General features: G+C 40.6%; 1 protein-coding gene across 2 annotated transcripts; it reads left to right on the forward strand.

Annotated features, from left to right (window-relative positions):
• LOC147005292 (PRAME family member 8-like) lies at positions 1–2,752 on the forward strand. Of its 2 annotated transcripts, none has more exons than XM_085836296.1 (3): positions 1–308; positions 773–1,363; positions 2,188–2,752. In XM_085836296.1, exons 1-3 carry the CDS (start codon positions 22–24, stop codon positions 2,750–2,752), a joined length of 1,443 nt encoding a protein of 480 aa, XP_085692422.1. In that variant the 5' UTR covers positions 1–21. The 2 variants fall into 2 exon arrangements, with proteins under 2 accessions (XP_085692422.1, XP_085692423.1); XM_085836297.1 differs by having other exon boundaries at positions 22–308; positions 773–893; positions 2,188–2,376.
• Positions 2,753–19,657: the final 16,905 nt, after the last annotated feature.

The following is a 19,657-nucleotide window of genomic DNA, read 5'->3' on the forward strand; positions in this document are numbered from 1 at the left end:
CTGATTGGAGACCTTTAGAAGATGAGTGTTCACACCCCACCCACACTCCAGAAGCTGGCAATTCAGACTCTGGTGAGAGAGGAGGCTTTAGGCTTGTCTGATCTGGAGGAGCTGGCCTATGGACTCTTCCCAGCAATATTCAAGGAGGCCTTTGATGGCAGACATATCAAGCTCATAAAGGCATTGGTGATAGCCTGGCCTTTCCGCTGTCTCCCTGTGGGGGCATTGATGAAGAATCCTGACCTGGAAACACTGCAGGCTGTGTTAGATGGAGTAGACATTCGACAAACCACAGGGTTACACCCCAGGTAAGCAATTTCCAAGTACTATAGAAGGGAGCACAAGGAATACACATTAGACATTGTCAGGGAGATTAGCTTTGTCATAAATGGATCAGATGCCTCTGATGGCATCATCAGGCAGGAATACAGGGTGCTTGATAGCTACTGTTTACTTGTACTGAGCACAGTTGGATATGGATTAAACTTGAATATGGGACTAGAGTAAATGTGGCCTCACTGTAGAATGAGCCTATCCCTGACATCCCCACAAGAACTAATAATATAAGTAAGGAGAAATAAAGTGTACCTTACTGAAAGAAAAGTATTCATGTGTACAGAAGCAAAATAAAGCTTCCGTAGCATGTCTGAGTCCAAATTAGATATCAGGTCCTGAAAAAAACATACACATTAACAGGGAAGAGAGCCGAGTAAAGTTATAGGTAGTAAAAGCTTATTCAGGGTCTGCCAACATTCTTATGTTTCACCTGCAGGAGGAAAAAACTACCGTTTCTCGACCTACGAAATGTGCACCATAACTTCTGGAACATATGGACTGATTCAGAGGACAGTGAATGTTCAGCAGAGATCTTGGAAGAAAAGCAAGCCGTGCAGGTCCGTCCCAGATATGCACTGAGGCAGCATCTTAAGGTCACAGTTGACCTGTGCATCAGGTCCTGCCTTGATGAAGCACAAGCATGGTTCTTGAAGTGGGCCCAGGAGAGAAAGGGCTCCTTATATTTCTGCTGTACAAAGGTGAAGATCTGGACTCTGCCAGTAAAAACTCTCAGACAGATCTTCCATGTTTTTGATCCAGAGCACATCATGGAGTTAGAACTAAATACTGAATGGACTCTGTTAGAGTTGGCACATTTTGCCCCCTTTTTAGGGCAGATGAGAAATCTTCGCAAAGTCTTCCTGGCACCCCTCCACAAAATCGACTTCCATTTAGCCAATAGAACAAGAGTCACCGAAGTCAAGTGTATCAACAAGTTTACTTCTCAGTTCTCCAAATTCAACTGTCTGCAGCATCTTTTCATGTTCTGCGTCCATTTTCTCAGAGACCAGATGAATCAGGTCCTACGGTAAGCCATAATGGAGAGCTGGTTCAGCTATCAGAGCAAATCTGCCTCTCTTTTCTTAAGGGTTATGGGGACATGATGCCAGTAAGTCACTAAAAACAAATATTTAGAGACTCCAAAGACTGGAAGTTTTGTCCTGTTTTCATGTATACTCAGTTATACATGGGAAATTTTACAAGGTAATTCAGTGTCACAAATGAGCACTCATGAAGTAGGAAAGTAATTTGGGGTAAAGGGTAGGTCAGATCTAGTAAGGTTCAGTTGTAATTCTTCCTATAATCATGGCCACCCAATCAAATGGAAACTGAAGAGGAATGGAAGTGTGTAGTGAGGAGTAGGGGACTCACAAGTACAGGGTGAAAAGAAGCTATATGCTTAGATCTGTTAGAAGAGCCTTCTGTCATCAACCAGTTCCCATGGGTTAAATGTTTTGAGGCCAAATACTGCTGAATACATGGGACAGGAGGTAGAGCTTGGGCTGTAAATGAGAGCAAGCATGACTGCAGAGGGAATGATATAATACAGATTCAGTGGACCCATAGCAAGTATTGAGATACTGTCAGAGTTCTATTGGGATGAAATTTCTTCTGTGTGCTTTCTGGGATTAGGGGATGAACTAGTTTTCAGGTTTAGAGTGAGGCCAGGAGATAAATTGTGAGGTTGACATGACTGAGCGGTTTCCAACATGAAGCATCATAGATGATGTCCTTAATCACTTAGTCAAACTGATCTTGGGGCACCTGATTCCTTCTACCACTCTCTATATCCCTGCCAAACCTCTACAAGGCCATTTACCAGAACTAACCATCTGTCTCCTTTACCTCTAGGTGCTTGATGACACCCTTGAAGACACTCTCCATTACTTACTCCCTGATTTCACAGAGAGATTTGGATTCCTTCTCCTGCTGTCAGAGCCTCTTTCAGCTAAAACATCTGGAATTGAGAGGTGTGGTCTTACTGGATTTGGATCTTATGCCTCTGAGAGGTCTCCTCATGAAAGTGGCAGGCACTCTTGAGAATCTGGATTTGCAGGGGTGTAGGATAAAGGACTCCCAGCTAAGTGTCCTACTACCTGCACTCAAAAAATGCTCTCAGATCTCCAACGTCAACTTCTACAATGATTTCTCCATGCCTATCCTGAAGGACCTTTTGCAGAACACAGACAACTGGATTAAGATGAATGTGGAACAATATCCTGTCCCTCTGGAGTGCTATGATGACTTTGCTCAAGTCTCTGTAGAAAGATTTGTCCAAATTTGTCAGGATCTCATGGATACACTGAAGGAAATAAGGCAGCCCAAGAACAGCTCCTTTGCTACAGATATCTGCCACACATGTGGGAAGTGCTGGGTCTTTGCCCAGGAGGCCAGACTTTGTCATTGCTGGGAGTAAAATGGGAAAGTTCTGTATTTGAATAAACACTAGTCTTGGGACACAAGTCCTACCTTCGGAACTCAGAACCTGTGGCTTCTGACACTGCTCAGATGGTTGGAAACAAAAGGCTGTTCAGTGACTGGTATCTTGGCAACTGAGATTGACATGGGGAACAGTTAGATGAACTGTGGGAACAGGGGCCTAGTGGAGTCAGAGACACAGCTTGGCATTGTTACATGGCTTCTCCCCGGACAGACTAACTAGATGTTTAGTTGTATACTTAAAAACCTGGATGTTCTCTCAGTGTGGTCTTTGACTTTTTCCAACCTATCTACCAGGTTCAGCATCAGGAAGGTTCAATGGGTGGCGAAATGGAAAGACACTGGTATTTCGTGAGTGAAGCAAAGTTCTTGGTGAAATTAACATGTTACATTAAAATGAAAGTTTTCTTGACACTTCTTTCCCTTGTCCTTTGACTCGGCTATGTGTACAACACACCTGTGTGGCTGAAAAATTAGGTGCACAAAACATTTAAACTAATGGGAGCAACATAGACACACCTACTATGAAGGAAGATTAAAAGGATCACAGACAATTAAAATCTTGTACATTCAGACGACAAGGCACCTTGGACCTATCAGAAATGCCTAAAGAGGAGAAGACAACAGAGGAAACAGGATTTCCAGTCTGGCTTTGTAATCAGGACCTTTTTGTCATGATTTAATGAGATGACTGCTGGAAGCTCCATATCCATCTGTTATATTGCGTGCCCCTAAAGCCTTATTCCAGTGGACACCAAAACTCTATGAAGTACCCTATTTATTTAAAAGTATGCAATAAAATGCAGGTTCCTCTTCTACATAAACCATTTACTCTACAAAAAAATAGTATTTTCCGTCTTCAGTTGTAATAAGAACAGAGAAAAACAAATCTCACTCAGCTTAGTCAATGTATCCCCTTTCTGTATAGTAAACTATCAATAAAATAATTTGTTACTCTGTATTTATTGAACATTTAGAACATGATTTCTTTGTTTAAATATCATTGTTATTGTCTGAATTGAATAAAGCATCTAAATTAAAAGACTCTGCAACGATCACCCTCTGGAAAGAAGTAAAAGTGTACACATTGAAGCCAGGCATGTCACAATTCACAATCTTGGGAAGGTAGATGAAGTTATCACCTATGGTGGGAAATACATGAACTTCTAGGCTGACTTAAAGTACAGAGAAAGACAAAAATAAAGAACATACCTCTCTCAAGCTCATTGTTTCTGTCTTCCCTCAAACACTGTCTCCCTGTCTCAATGTCCCATTCCCTAACCGTGTTCCTTAGGACCAGTAAACTCACATGAGATTTTCCCACAATTAACATGCTTTCATATTTTTTAATTGGGCATTGTTTTTATTTTTTAATATATTTTATTACATATTTTCCTCAATTACATTTCCAATGCTATCCCAAAAGTCCCCCATACCCTCCCCCCCCCACTTCCCTACACACACATTCCCATTTTTTTTTTTTTTTTTTGGCCCTGGCGATCCCCTATACTGGGGCATATAAAGTTTGTGTGTCCAATAGGCCTCTCTTTCCAGTGATGGCCGACTAGGCCATCTTTTGATACATATGCAGCTAGAGTCAAGCGATCCGGGGTACTGGTTAGTTCATAATGTTGTTCCACCTATAGGGTTGCAGATCCCTTTAGCTCCTTGGGTACTTTCTCTAGCTCCTCCATTGAGAGCCCTGTGATCCATCCACTAACTGACTGTGAGCATCCACTTCTGTGTTTCCTAGGCCCTGGCATAGTCTCACAAGAGATAGCTATATCTGGGTCCTTTCAGCAAAAACTTGCTAGTGTATGCAATGGTGTCAGCGTTTGGAAGCTGATTATAGGGTGGATCCCTGGATATGGCAGTCTCTAGAATGTCCATCCTTTCGTCACAGCTCCAAAATTTCTCTCTGTAACTAATTCCCTGGGTGTTTTGTTCCCAATTCTAAGGAGGGGCATAGTGTCCCCACTTCAATCTTCGTTCTTCTTGAGTTTCATGTTTTTAGCAAATTGTATTTTATATCTTGGGTATCCTAAATTTTGGGCTAATATACACTTATCAGTAAGTACATATTGTGTGAGTTCCTTTATGATTGTGTTACCTCACTCAGGATGATGCCCTCCAGGTCCCTCCATTTGGCTAGGAATTTCATAAATTCATTCTTTTTAATAGCTAAGTAGTATTCTATTGTGTAAATGTACCACATTTTCTGTATCCATTCCTCTGTTGAGGGACATCTGGGTTCTTTCCAACTTCTGGCTATTATAAATAAGGCTGCTGTGAACATAGTGGAGCATGTGTCCTTCTTAACGTTTGGGACATCTTTAGGATATATGCTCAGGAGAGGTATTGCTGGATCCTCCAGTAGTACTATGTCCAATTTTCTAAGGAACCACCAGACTGATTTCCAGAGTGGTTGTACAAGCTTGCAATCCCACCAACAATAGAGGAGTGTTCCTCTTTCTCCCCATACTCGCCAGCATCTGCTATCACCTGAATTTTTGATCTTAGCCATTCTGACTGGTGTGAGGTGGAATCTCAGGGTTGTTTTGAGTTGCATTTCCCTGATGATTAAGGATGTTGAACATTTTTTCAGGTGCTTCTCTGCCATTCGGTATTCCTCAGGTGAGAATTCTTTGTTCAGTTCTGAGCCCCATTTTTTAATGAGGTTATTTGATTTTCTGGAGTCAACCTTCTTGAGTTCTTTATATATATTGGATATTAGTCCCCTATCTGATTTAGGATTGGTAAAGATCCTTTCCCAACCTGTTGGTGATCTTTTTGTCTTATTGACAGTGTCTTTTGCCTCACAGAAGCTTTGCAGTTTCATGAGGTCCCATTTGTCAATTCACGTTCTTACAGCACAAGCCATTGTTCTTCTATTCAGGAAATTTTCCCCTGTGCCCATATCTTCAAGGCTTTTCCCCACTTTCTCCTCTATAAGTTTCAGTGTCTCTGGTTTTATGTGGAGTTCCTTGATCCACTTAGATTTGACCTTAGTACAAGGAGATAGGAATGGATCGATTCGCATTCTTCTACATGTTAACAACCAGTTGTGCCAGCACCATTTGTTGAAAATGCTGTCTTTCTTCCACTGGATGGTTTTAGCCTCCTTATCAAAGATCAAGTGACCATAGGTGTGTGGGTTCATTTCTGGGTCTTCAATTCTATTCCATTGGTCTACTTCTCTGTCAGGTACCAGTACCATGCAGTTTTTTATCATAATTGCTCTGTAGTAAAGCTTTAGGTCACGCATGGTGATTCCAACAGAGGTTCTTTTATCCTTGAGAAGAGTTTTTGATAACCTAGGGTTTTTGTTATTCCAGATGAATTTGCAGATTGCTCTTTCTAATTCGTTGAAGAATTGAGTTGGAATTTTGATGGGGATTGCATCGAATCTGTAGATTGCTTTTGGCAAGATAGCCATTTTTACAATGTTGATCCTGCTAATCCTTGAGCATGGGAGATCTTTCCATCTTCTGAGATCTTCTTTAATTTCTTTCTTCAGAGACTTGAAGTTTTTATTATACAGATCTTTCACTTCCTTAGTTAGGGTCACGCCAAGATATTTTATATTATTTGTGACTATTGAGAAGGGTGTGGATTCCCTAATTTCCTTCTCAGCCTGTTTATTCTTTGTGTAGAGAAAGGCCATTGACTTGTTTGAGTTAATTTTATATCCAGCTACTTCACCGAAGCTGTTTATCAGGTTTAGGAGTTTTCTGGTGGAATTTTTAGGGTCACTTATATATACTATCATATCATCTGCAAAGAGTGATATTTTGGCTTCTTCTTTTCCAATTTGTATCCCCTTGATCTCCTTTTGTTGTCGAAGTGCTCTGGCTAGGACTTCAAGTACAATATTGAATAGGTATGGGGAGAGTGGACAGCCTTGTCTAGTCCCTGATTTTAGTGGGATTGCTTCAAGCTTCTCACCATTTACTTTGATGTCGGCTACTGGTTTGCTGTAGATTGCTTTTATCATGGTTAGGTATGGCCCTTGAATTCCAGATCTTTCCAAGAATTGTATCATGAATAGGTGTTAGATCTTGTCGAATGCTTTTTCCACATCTAACAAGATGATCATGTGGTTTTTGTCTTTGAGTTTGTTTATATAATGGATTAAGTTGATGGATTGCCGTATATTAAACCATCCCTGCATCCCTGAAATAAAACCTACTTGGTCAGGATGGATGATTGCTTTATTGTGTTCTTGGATATGGTTAGGAAAAATTTTATTGAGTATTTTTGCATCAATATTCATAAGGGAAATTGGTCTGAAGTTCTCTATCTTTGTTGGATCTTTCTGTGGTTTAGGTATCAGAGTAATTGTGGCTTCATAGAGTGAGTTAGGTAGAGTTCCATCTACTTCTATTTTGTGGAATACTTTGTGCATAACTGGAATTAGATCTTCTTTGAAGGTCTGATAGAACTCTGCACTGAACCCATCTGGTCCTGGGCTTTTTTTGGCTGGGAGACTATTAATGACTGCTTCTATTTCTTTAGGGGATATGGGACTGTTTAGCTTGTTAACTTGATTCTGATTTAAGTTTGATACCTGGTATCTGTCTAGAAATTTGTTCATTTCATCCAGGTTTTCCAGTTTTGTTGAGTATAGCCTTTTGTAGAAGGATCTGATGGTGTTTTGGATTTCTTCAGGATCTGTTGTTATGTCTCCCTTTTCATTTCTGATTTTGTTAATTAAGATGTTGTCCCTGTGCCCGCTAGTGAGTCTAGCTAAGTGTTTATCTATCTTGTTGATTTTCTCAAAGAACCAACTCCGAGTTTGGTTAATTCTTTGAATAGTTCTTGTTTCCACTTTGTTGATTTCCCCCCTGAGTTTGATTATTTCCTCCCATCTACTCCTCTTGTGTCAATTTTCTTCCTTTTTTTCTAGAGTTTTTAGATGTGTTGTCAAGCTGATAGTGTGTGCTCTCTCCAGTTTCTTTATGGAGGCACTCAGAGCTATGAGTTTCCCTCTTAGAAATGCTTTCATTGTGTCCCATAGGTTTGGGTATGTTGTGGCTTCATTTTCATTAAAATCTTAAAAGGTCTTTAATTTCTTTCTTGATTCCATCCTTGACCAAGGTATCATTGAGAAGAGTGTTATTCAGTTTCCACATGAATGTTGGCTATCAATTATTTATGTTGTTATGGAAGATCAGCCTTAGTCCATGTTCTGATAGGATGCATGGGACAATTTCAATATTTTTGTATCTGTTGAGGCTTGTTTTGTGACCAATTATATGGTCAATTTTGGAGAAGGTCCCATGAGGTGCTGAGAAGAAGGTATATCCTTTTGTTTTAGGATAAAATGTTTTGTACATATGTGTTAAGTCCATTTTTTCATAACTTCTGTTAATTTTCCTGTGTCCCTGTTTAGTTTCTGTTTCCACGATCTGTCCATTGATGAAAGTGGTGTGTTGAAGTCTCCCACTATTATTGTATGAGGTGCAATGTGTGCTTTGAGCTTTACTAAAGTGTCTTTAATGAATGTGGCTGCCCTTGCATTTGGGGCATAGATATTCAGAATTGAGAGTTCCTCTTGGAGGATTTTATCTTTGATGAGTATGAAGTGTACCTCCTTGTATGTTTTGATAACTTTTGGCTGGAAGTCGATTTTATTCCATATCAGAATGGCTACTCCAGCTTGTTTCTTCAGACCTTTTGCTTGGAAAATTGTTTTCCAGCCTTTCTCTCTGAGGTTGTGTCTGTCTTTTTCCCTGAGATGGGTTTCCTGTAAGCAGCAGAATGTTGGGTCCTGTTTGTGTAGCCAGTCTGTTAGTCAATGTCTTTTTATTTGGGGAATTGAATCCATTGATATTAAGAGATATTAAGGAAAATTAACTGTTGCTTCCTATTATTTTTGTTGTTAACGTTGGCATTCTGTTCTTGTGGCTGTCTTATTTTAGGTTTGTTGAGGGATACCTTCTTGCTTTTTCTAGGGCGTGATTTCCATCCTTGTATTGGTTTTTTTCTGTTATTATCCTTTGAAGGGCTGGATTCGTGGAAAGATAATGTGTGAATTTGGTTTTGTCGTGGAATACTTTGGTGTCTCCATCTATGGTAATTGAGAGTTTGGCTGGGTATAGTAGCCTGGGCTGGCATTTGTGTTCTCTTAGTGTCTGTATAACATCTGTCCAGGATCGTCTGGCTTTCATAGTCTCTGGTGAAAAGTCTGCTGTAATTCTGATAGGCGTGCCTTTATATGAAACTTGACCTTTTTCCCTTACTGCTTTTAATATTCTATCTTTATTTAGTGCATTTGTTGTTCTGATTATTATATTTTGGGAGGAATTGCCTTTCTGGTCCAGTCTATTTGGGGTTCTGTATGCTTCTTATATTTTCATGTGCATGTCTTTCTTTAGGTTTGGGAAGTTTTCTTCTATAATTTTGTTGAAGATATTTGCTGGCCCTTCAAGTTGAAAAATCTTCATTCTCATCTACTCCTATTTTCCGTATGTTTGATCTCTCATTGTGTCCTGGATTTCCTGGATGTTTTGCGTTAGGATCTTTTTGTGTTTTGTATTTTCTTTGATTGTTGTGCCAATGTTCTCCATGGAATCTTCTGCACCTGAGATTCTCTCTTCCATCTCTTATATTCTGTTGCTGATGCTCGCATCTATGGTTCCCGATTTCTTTCCTGGGGTTTCTATTCCCAGCTTTCCCTCACTTTGGGTTTTCTTTATTGTGTCTACTTCCCTTTTTAGGTCTTAGATGGTTTATTCAATTCCATCACCTGTTTTTCATGTTTTCCTGCAATTCTTTAAGGGATTTTTGTGTTTCCTCTTTAAGGTTTTCTACCTCTTTAGCTGTGTGCTCCTGTATTTCTTTAAGTGAGTTATTAAAGTCCTTCTTGATGTCCTCTATGTTCATCATAAGATATACTTTTAAATCCGGGTCTAGATTTTCGGGTGTGTTGGGGTGCCCAGGACTGGGTTGGTTGGGAATGCTGCGTTCTGATGATGGTGAGGGGTCTTGGTTTCTACTAGTAAGATTCTTGTGTTTGCCTTTCTTCATCTGGTAATCTCTGGATTTAGTTGTTATAGTTGTCTCTGGTTAGAACTTGTTCCTCAGGTGATTATGTTAGCCTCTATCAGCAGACGTGGGAGAATAGCTCTCTCCTTAGTTTCAGTGGTCAGAGTACTCTCTGCAGGCAAGCTCTCCTCTTGAAGGGAAGGTGCCCAGATATCTGGTGTTCAAACCTGCCTCCTGGGAGAAGATATGATCTTCTTCTCATTAGAGGTCTTAAGATTCCATACAGGGTCCTGTGGTGTACTTGCGGGTTTCCGGAGACTCTGCACCCAAGGAACCCCACTGCTGAAGTGGACCGGAAGGGACTTGTGATCCTGATCAGGCCAGGTTTTCTGCTTCCCTAATTAATGCAGTCTCAGGTCCCACATGATTGGATTGGAGCAGATGCTGTTTTCCACTCAGCAGAGGTCTTAAGATCCCGTGGAGGGTCCTGTGGGGTCCTTGCGGGTGTCTGGTAACTCAGCAGGCCTGGAAGGGCAGGACTGGCATTTCTTATCAATAGTTGTCTGAAGGACAAAACTCTGCTGCCAGGAAAGGCAGAAGAACCAAAAGAGTTAAACATATAGAATAAAATTATCCTGAGACCCATCTAGTTATATTTCCATATCCATACATATTTCCATACATATATTTCCATATATATTCCATATAATATAACTATATTTATATAGTTATATATTCAAGTACAAATTAATTATGGTTGCAAGAGATGGGGATGGGGTGGTGGTGTACGGAAGCTTCTCAGCCTAGCCCTTGGTGAGAACACACAACTACCAGAGGCTTCATTTATATTCTGTGTCAGTGCTGCCCCCTACTGGAAACCAGGTTGATCTTGGCCACAGGATTGCTTCAGAGACTCAAGGATCCTACTACCTGCACTCCAAGCCAGTAAGGATCATTCTTCAAAATCACATGTATTTTCTGAGACAGAAAAATCACAGTCCATTAATACCAGCATTCTATGAATTTGAGCAGATCTTACAGACGAAAAACATTATCTTATTTAAGGTTTCTATTGCTGTGCTAAAAGTCATGACCAAAACAAATTGGGGAGGTTTATTTGGCTTCCGCTCAGAGAAGAAGAGTCCTCACACAAATACACATTAGCTTATCAAGGTGCATCTTTTTCTATTGAAGCTAGACAAGGTATCCCAGTTAGGGGAAAGGGACCAAAGGCAGGCAATAGTCAGAGGAGTCATGAGAGTGTCATCATCCCCCCAACACCCCCCCAACCTGAAGCTCACTGAACAAGACCTCCACTTTGTTGTCATTAAGGAGATTATCTAGGGTGGAGCCTGCCTCCCTAGATCACTCTATTGTTCAGCCTCTGTGGCTGCTGCTACCTGCTGGGAGTTTGCATAGCTGTTCTGGAGTCCACATCTGATCCTACACATGGTCACCTGCAGCTGGGCTCCAAGGATGATTTGGCAGGAATGGGCTTACCCTCTCCTTTATAAAATATGTCTGCCATTAAAAATTTAAACCTTGATCAGAACACTGTCTTGGTTCCATCTCTCTCTTGTCACCTAGATTCCCTCTCTTTCAGCACTGGCCTGACATTCAGGTGTACCAGTCCTTGTGAGTCACTGGACGACTCATAACACTAGAGGACTTCAGATCTGGAACTAATACAGGGCAGGAACCTGGAGGCAGAACCTGATGCAGAGGCCATGGAAGGTGCTGCTTACTGGCTTGCTACACTCAATGCTGCTGTTGTTCTTAGGGTCATCACATGATACTGGCAGGTTCAACACATTGGAGCCATCTGCTGTGACAAGACTGCACTTTTAGCAATAGGATCTCATAGGCTCTCTTCATGGTCCAAGCTTCAACTTCTCTCCATCACCCCTTCAAACATGTGCCTTCAACTGTCACTGAGGCTTTACCTTCACCAGTGTCCTCTCCTGGCTTCTCACAGGGCCAAACTTTAGATGTTCTCCTTTACCCTTCATGTCTTCTAAATCAGTACAGCCTTGATGACTCTTAAACTCCAAAATTTGGCTGCCAGTGCACTAGGTTTAGAATTTTATGCCATGTCTGTTACCTACTACATGGTGATTCTAAGATTACCTAAGGTTTGAAATTTATGCCATGTACATGATGCCCCTTAGTGTGTTCATGAAGACTTCAGAAAACAGGAGTGGTAACACTGGAAACTTGCTGAATGCTAACACTTCCCTGGTGGTGTTTCATTTACTTGACACAAATCTGGCTAGAGTTATCTGGGAAGTAGGCTCTATTGAGAAAATGTCTTCCTCAGATTACATGTAGGCAATGCATCTAAGGGGTGTATTTTCTTGATTAATGACTGCTGGGGGTGGACCTAACTCCCTGTGGGTAGGCCCACCTGTATGCAAGTGACCTTGAGTTGTATGAGAACTTAGACAAAGAAAGACCCTTGGAACAAGTCATCTCTAGTGCTTTCTCCAGTATACCCCTCCAGGTTCCTGCTTGCCTTCCTCCCCTGATGCCCCTCCATTAAGGACTGGAACCTGAGGGCTGTAAGAGGAAAGAAATCCTGACTCCTCAAGTTGCTTTTGGTCAGGATGTTTTGTCACACAGCAGAAAACTGGTTAACACAGTATGTCCCAGATCCAGATGCTTTGTCTACATGGACAGGGCACCCATATGATAATATGTATCTTATAGAGATCCCAACTGCTCCATAGACTACAGAGTAAAGACAGAAGGCCTATGCTCTCTCAACATATCAACTGTACCTCTCACTGAGTCTTGTTTCAAGAAATGCTCACTGATTGAAAGGAGACAGAACTGCATTTACATGTCAGGCAATTGTTGGACTAGGGATGCAAAACCTGAGACACTTGTGGGAATTCCTTCCTCAAGGACTCTCTGGAAATTCCTTCTCTTATTGTAACTCATTATGTATCTGTCACACTTTAAGACAATGTTGGGGTGATAACTAACATGAGAGCATGAACCAGAAGCTGGGGTCATAGCTGCAATGGAAGCAGATGTTGGGGAGGGGACCCTTGGTGAGAAGAGAAGTTAAGCAGAAACAACCCTGGTGATGGTACTGTGCACTCTACAGTTCTTTGTCCATTTTTTGTCAGTCTCTATCATGGGCCAGAGAAGAAAGAACTGTTCTAAAATAGAAGTAGATCTGTTCAGCTCAGTGAAAAAGCAAATGTTGTGAATTCAGAGGAGAAGTCTGCAAATACAATCTGGACAGACTAAACATACAGTTGGGCACCAAGGCATGCTGAATAAGAGTCCACTTTGGAAAGAACTAGATTTGCCTTCTTTATTCTTTTATACCATTTGTAAAAAAAAAAAAAAAAAAAAAAAAAAAAAAAAAAAAAAAAAAAAAAAAAAAAAAAAAAACACATACTCATGAATAGAATCATAGTTTATATTTATTTTATTTATTTATTTATTTATTATATGTAAGTACACTGTAGCTGTCTTCAGACACTCCAGAAGAGGGCGCCAGATCTTGTTACGGATGGTTGTTAGCCACCATGTGGTTGCTGGGATTTGAACTCTGGACCTTTGGAAGAGCAGTCGGGTGCTCTTACCCACTGAGCCATCTCACCAGCCCCCATAGTTTATATTTATAAACAAGCATGTGTGTATAAAACATATATGGGTCCAGTAACAATTGAGCAAAAAAGTGGCCATGAAGCTGAACGCAGGTGTAGGAGAATATATAGGCGTTTGAGAGGAGAAGAAAAATGTTGTTATTGAAAATATTTCAATATTGAAGAAAATTGTTTACCCCACACACCTATTATAACAAGGCCAAAGATACTGATGTATATTTTGACCTATTATTCTACATTTAGCAATACATCACAAAGCTGTCAGCATCCCTAAAACACTTTGAGAAAATACAGAGACAATTTGGTGCCTGAATGCCTGATGAAGATATAGCATCTTACCCTTCAGAAACTTGTCTCTTTCCAATGGTTTTGAGAATTGAGGAAGATGCAGCTCCAGGTCTATGGGCAGGAAATTTGTTGATTGGTTGCTCCATCTGCTTCACTAGAACCAAACAGTAGATATTCTAAGCCTAGGACACTGATTATTCCACAGAGCTCAGACTGTGCCCAGGAACCTGCCATCTGCTCAGTGACCCAGAATACCATGGGCTACAGAGCAAAATTCATGACATGCATGTACTAGACATGGGTGTCATATTTCTGTCTTAACACAGAGGTGCTAGTAATACCAATAAAGGTGTCACTTTTAACAGAGTATATCTCAGCCCTTACTTCATCAGTTACTCTGACACAAGAATCTCAGGCAGGCACAGGAACGCACTTGATGGGAGGGGTTATCACGAAACATGAATCATTTTTCAATTAACATCCCAGAACTAGACTCCAGTCCTGAGCCATCCAAAAAGAGGAATGTATTGTGTTCATATAGTAAATCTGTGCAGTGCAGAATTGAGGAGCTTGATGTCACTGATGCAATGAGAAACAGACGCAGCTGTGGTGACCTTCAACAGTCCTTGACCTGTAGTCACACACCAAAACAGAACTAGACATCAGAGATCAGGGTCAAGTGGATCTGCTATCAAACCCTGCTGGAGAGGGAAGGAAAGTCAGATTCTCCTGAGGCCTTTCCTAAGAAAATTTCACTTGTCCTAAGTCACCATGCATTTAGGACAGCTATGAAAACCTTAGAGCAGCTGAAACACACAGGTGTGTTTTATAAAAAGTACAGGAAAAATTTTCCAATGTATAGCTGCTCCTTACCTACACTAAATGCAATCTTTTTTGTTCTATTAACTGCCTCTTTCTATGGGGAGGGTTGGTGAATAAATGTTCCATTACTGTCTTCATAGGAAAGTTTCTCCCAAAGCTTGACCAACATTACCAGTTTTGTGTCTTTTTCATGTTTCAAGCAAAAAATTTGTTTCCTTGAGTCTGCAGAGTAGGAGGATAACATTGTTAAACATTAATGCCAGACCTGAAAACCGGGGTCCAGAAGGAATGAAGGCTGCACAGTGAAAAAAATAACAGGCAACAGCTACAAAAGGGGACTTATTCTTTCATCAGTGACTAGGCACAAAACAAATCAACCTATACGCAGTAGCAGGACACCACAGAAAAGGGGAAAGTTGACTAAATTGTGAAACCAGCACTACTTTCACAAGCCAATCTGACAACAGTGTTACAGGAGTGAATGCCCTCACAGTGGCATGGGCAATTGGTTCTTATGTGTGTGGAGGGGATACATTTGTAATCAGAAAGTTAAGGTGACTCTCAATTTCAGATTCAATACAAGTGATCTGTGCTTATCAGCTAAGCTGGTGGAAAACACACTGAGTAATCCCAGTCCTTCTTCCAATGAACAGCTCCTCATCCCAGCTGGCACACCTGCATGCTGACTTGTAAGATCCCTTGAAGACTTTTCAGAGTGTTCAAGGAGTCTCATCAACACAGTCATTATTCTCTAAGAGAATAATTCTATGCTAAGAGTCACATGACTTGTAATTGCGTAATGAGAACACCAGAGGGACAGATTCAGAAAGGAACATGAGGAATTGATGACTTCAGCCTGTTCATCTGCTTCACAGTTGTCAAGTCTAATGATGTCCCCTCATACAGGAAGTTACTGTTCCTCGTATTGTTTACAATCTAGAAGATAAAGGAAGACAAGTCACAAGAAAAACCAATGTTACTTTAGGAAAGTCTACATTTTATTAAAGGCTTTACTCAACAACCTAGTGCCTCATTCCCTCTTTCTTTTTGCAATAATTTACATCCAAGAAAATGAATTATAAGCTGATGCTGACTTTTGTGAATGAACAATCTCTGATGGTTTGTATATGATGCTGTTTCTAGTCTTGGGGGTATTTGAATACCTGCTCTCAAGTTGGTGGCACTGTTTGGGAAGTCTCAGTAGCTAAGACCATGCTGGGGGACATTTGCAACTAGGGATGGGTTTGAATTTTTTAAAAATGGGGATGTTTTGGAGAAACCACACAGTGGTTAAGAGTCTGCTCTTTCAGACTACTGGGCTCATTTCCCATTACCCACATGAAAACTCATGACTGCCCCTACAGTACCAGGATCTGGCACTCCCTCACACACACACATATGCAAGCAAAACAACAGTGCACATGAAAAAAAATAATGGAAACAAAAACAGTAAAAGATCTGAAATAGGAAATAATTATTTTGAATTGTGCCAAATATCACAGAGCACGAGGAAAACCCACTTAAAATGATTGAGAAACTACCAAACCTAGTAGAATTGTAATCATCAAAAACTGACAAAGCATGCCTTTAATCCAAGCACTTGGAAGGCAGAGGCAGGTAGATTTCTGAGTTCGAGGTCAGCTCTAAAGAAGAACAAAGTTATAAAATATGCAGAAAAGGCATAGGTATAAAATGATTAACACCAAGTGAGGTCACCCAATATCAGAAATGAAAATGCATGTTCTCTCTCCTATGCAGTATCTGCCCATATATGCACAGAAATAGTCATGTGGTTACAGTAGAAGCAGTAGGAAATAGGACAAAAGGACTAAATACTAGAGGACCAGGGAGGACAGAAGGGCTGACTGACATGAGCTGTACATTGTAAAGAGGATATACATGACATGGTTTTCTCATTCACATGTCATGGAATTTTCAGTCTTTGTGGTAGATAGGTGCACTGGAATATATTCCTTATTGAAAGTATGGAATCAATTGTGAAGTTCCACAGATCAGAATGCTATCTTTAATGTGTAGAAGTTTATAAAGATTTATAGACTTTGAGTCTGGTTGACTTTGATGTGAGATTTTATTGGCAAAGTTCTTATAATAAACACTATAAATTTTTATTTTTGAGATTATAATTACAATATCTCTCTCTTCCTTTTCCTCCTTTTGAACTTTCCAATATAAACCTCCAAACCAACCCCCCCACACACACACACATACAGTTCCACCAATTCATATTAAAAATAGTAACTTAAGAATAAGCCTCAATTATCTGTTCCCGTCGGGCCACCCCCGCCTTCTTCCTTCTGAGCCCTGTGGAGGCTGCTAAGGGCTCCAGAGTGCTCTCCACACTGCAGGATCTTGGGATCACCTTGGGATCAAGGGTGAGTGGAATGCAACATCAGCTCCAAAGAATCATGGAGGATCTTGTGCCAGGAGGAACAGGGATGGAGGAACCCCGCCCAACCAGAGGCTGGGACCCATTCAAGTCAGGGGCAGCCCCACCGTCTACATGAACCCAGCGAGGGCGTCTAGGGCACCAGAAGATGCTCCACACTGCAGGATACCCAGGACCTTATGATCACCTGATAGCACGTGGGCAATAGAAGCAACAGAGCATCTTGGTCAGGGTCCCATTGGGCCTTCATCCTCAGTCAGGAAGCTGAGCTGAGACCCAGACCCCAGGGTACCTTCCTTGCCAAAGGAGGGTCAGCCTAATGGAAGACTCTGACCCCACAACTCAGGAGTTGGATCAGAGCACCAGACTTCTGGACACCTGCCCTGCAAGAGGAGAGCACTGACCACTGGGACTCAGGTGAGAGTTGGACTCCCAGGAATGCTGACAGAGGCTAACAGAATCACAGGGGGATGAAGCTCCAGCCAGAGACAGCTTGAACATTAACACCAGCGATTTCCAGATGGCGAAAGGCAAATGTAAGAATCTTCCTAACAGAAACCAAGAACACTAGGCATCATCAGAACCCAGTACAACCACCACAGCAAGTCCTGGATGCCACAACACACCTGAAAAGCAAAACACAGATTAAAAATCATATCCCATGATTGTGGTCTAAGATTTTAAGAAGGACATTAATAACTCACTTAAAGAAATACAGGAGAACATTGCTAAACAGGTAGAAGCCTGTAAACAGGAACCAAAAAAAATCCCTCAAGGAATTACAAGAGAACACTGCTAAACAGGTAGAAGATTCACAAAAATCCCTTAAAGAAAAACAGGAAAACAACCATACAGGGGATGGAATTGAACAAAACCATCCAAGATCTAAAAATGAAAGTAGAAACAACGAAGAAAACCCAAAGGGAGACAACTCTGGAGATAGAAACCCTAGGAAAGAAATCAGGAACCATAGATGTGAGCATCAGCAACTGAATACAAGAGATGGAAGAGAGAATCTCAGGTGCAGAAGATTTCATAGGGAACATGGACACAACAATCAAAGAAAATGCAAAATGCAAAAAGACCTTAACCAAAAACATTCAGGAAATCCAGGATACCATGAGAAGACCAAACTTTCAGATAATAGGAGTAGATGAGAAAGAAGATTTTCAACTTAAAGGGCCAGCAAATATCTTCAACAAAATTATAGAAGAAAACTTCCCATACCTAAAGAAACAGGTGCCTATGAACATACAAGAACAAACTATAGAAAGAAAATTATAGAAGAAAACTTCCCACACCTAAAGAAAGAGATGGCCATGAACATAAAAGAAGCCTACAGAACTTCAAATAGACTGGAGCAGAAAAGAAATTCCTCCAGACACATAATAATCAGAACAACAAATGAACTAAATAAAGACAGAATATTAAAAGCAGTATGGGGAAAAAAGGTCAAGTAACATATAAAGGCAGGCCTATTAGAATTACTCCAGACGTCTCACCAGAGGCTATGAAAGCCTGGACAGATGTTATACAGACACTAAGAAGAACACAAATGCCAGCCCAGGCTACTACACCCAGCAAAACTCTCAGTTACCATAGATGGAGAAACCAAAGTATTCCATGCGAAACCAGATTCACACAGTACTTTTCGACAAATCCAGCCCTTCAGAGGATAATAATGGGAAAACACCAACACAAGGATGGAAACTACAGCCTAGAAAAGGCAAGAAAGTAATCCTTCAACTGACCTAAAAGAAGACAGCAGCAAGAACTGAATCCCAACTCTAACAACAAAAATAACAGGAAGCAACAATTACTTTTCCTTAATATCTCTTAATATCAATGGACTCAATTCCCCAACAAAAACATCGACTAACAGACTGGCTGCACAAACAGGACACAACTTTTTGCTGCTTACAGGAAACTCACCTCAGGGACAAAGACAGACACTACCTCAGAGTAAAAGGCTGAAAAACAAATTTCCAAGAAAATGGTATGAAGAAACAAGCTGGAGTAGCCATTCTAATATAGAATAAAATTGACTTCCAACCCAAAGTTATCAAAAAAGACAAGGAGGGACACTTCATACACATCAAAGGTAAAATCTACCAAGATAAACTCTAAATTCTAAATATCTATGTTCCAACTGCAAGGGCAGCCACATTCATTAAAGAAACTTTAGTAAAGCTCAAAGCACACATTGCACCTCACATAATAATAGTGTGAGACTTCAACACCACACTCCCACCAATGGACAGATCCTGGAAATAGAAACAAAATAAAGACACATGGACATTAACAGAAGTTATGAAACAAATGGATTTAACAGACATTTACAGAAAATTTTATCCTAAAACAAAAGGATATACTTTCTTCTCAGCACCTCATGGTACCTCCTCCAAAACTGATCATATGATCAGTCACAAAACAGGCCTTAAAGGATACAAACATATTAAAATTATCCCATGCATCCTATCAGATCACCATTTACTATGGCTGATCTTCAGTAACAACATAAATAATAGAAAGCCAACATTCACATGAAAACTGAGAAAAACTCTACTCAATGATACCGTGATCAAGGAAAGAATAAAGAAGAAATTAAAGACTTTTTAGACTTTAATGAAAATGAAGCCACAACATAACCAAACTTATGGGACACAATGAAAGCAGTCCTAAGAGGAAAACTCATAGCCCTGAGTGCCTCCAAAAAGAAATTAGAGAGACCATACTCTAGCAGTCTGACAGCACACAT

Source organism: Mus caroli, unplaced genomic scaffold (genome assembly GCF_978045245.1).
Source record: "Mus caroli unplaced genomic scaffold, Mus_caroli_1 scaffold_4, whole genome shotgun sequence".
Lineage (NCBI taxonomy): Eukaryota > Metazoa > Chordata > Mammalia > Rodentia > Muridae > Mus > Mus caroli.

Coding starts and splice junctions, on each gene's coding strand:
- LOC147005292 (XM_085836296.1), top strand. CDS start 22: ATGAGTGTTCACACCCCACCCACACTCCAGAAGCTGGCAATTCAGACT. Junction 309..772: donor ACCACAGGGTTACACCCCAG/GTAAGCAATTTC, acceptor TTTCACCTGCAG/GAGGAAAAAACTACCGTTTC. Junction 1,364..2,187: donor CAGATGAATCAGGTCCTACG/GTAAGCCATAAT, acceptor CTTTACCTCTAG/GTGCTTGATGACACCCTTGA.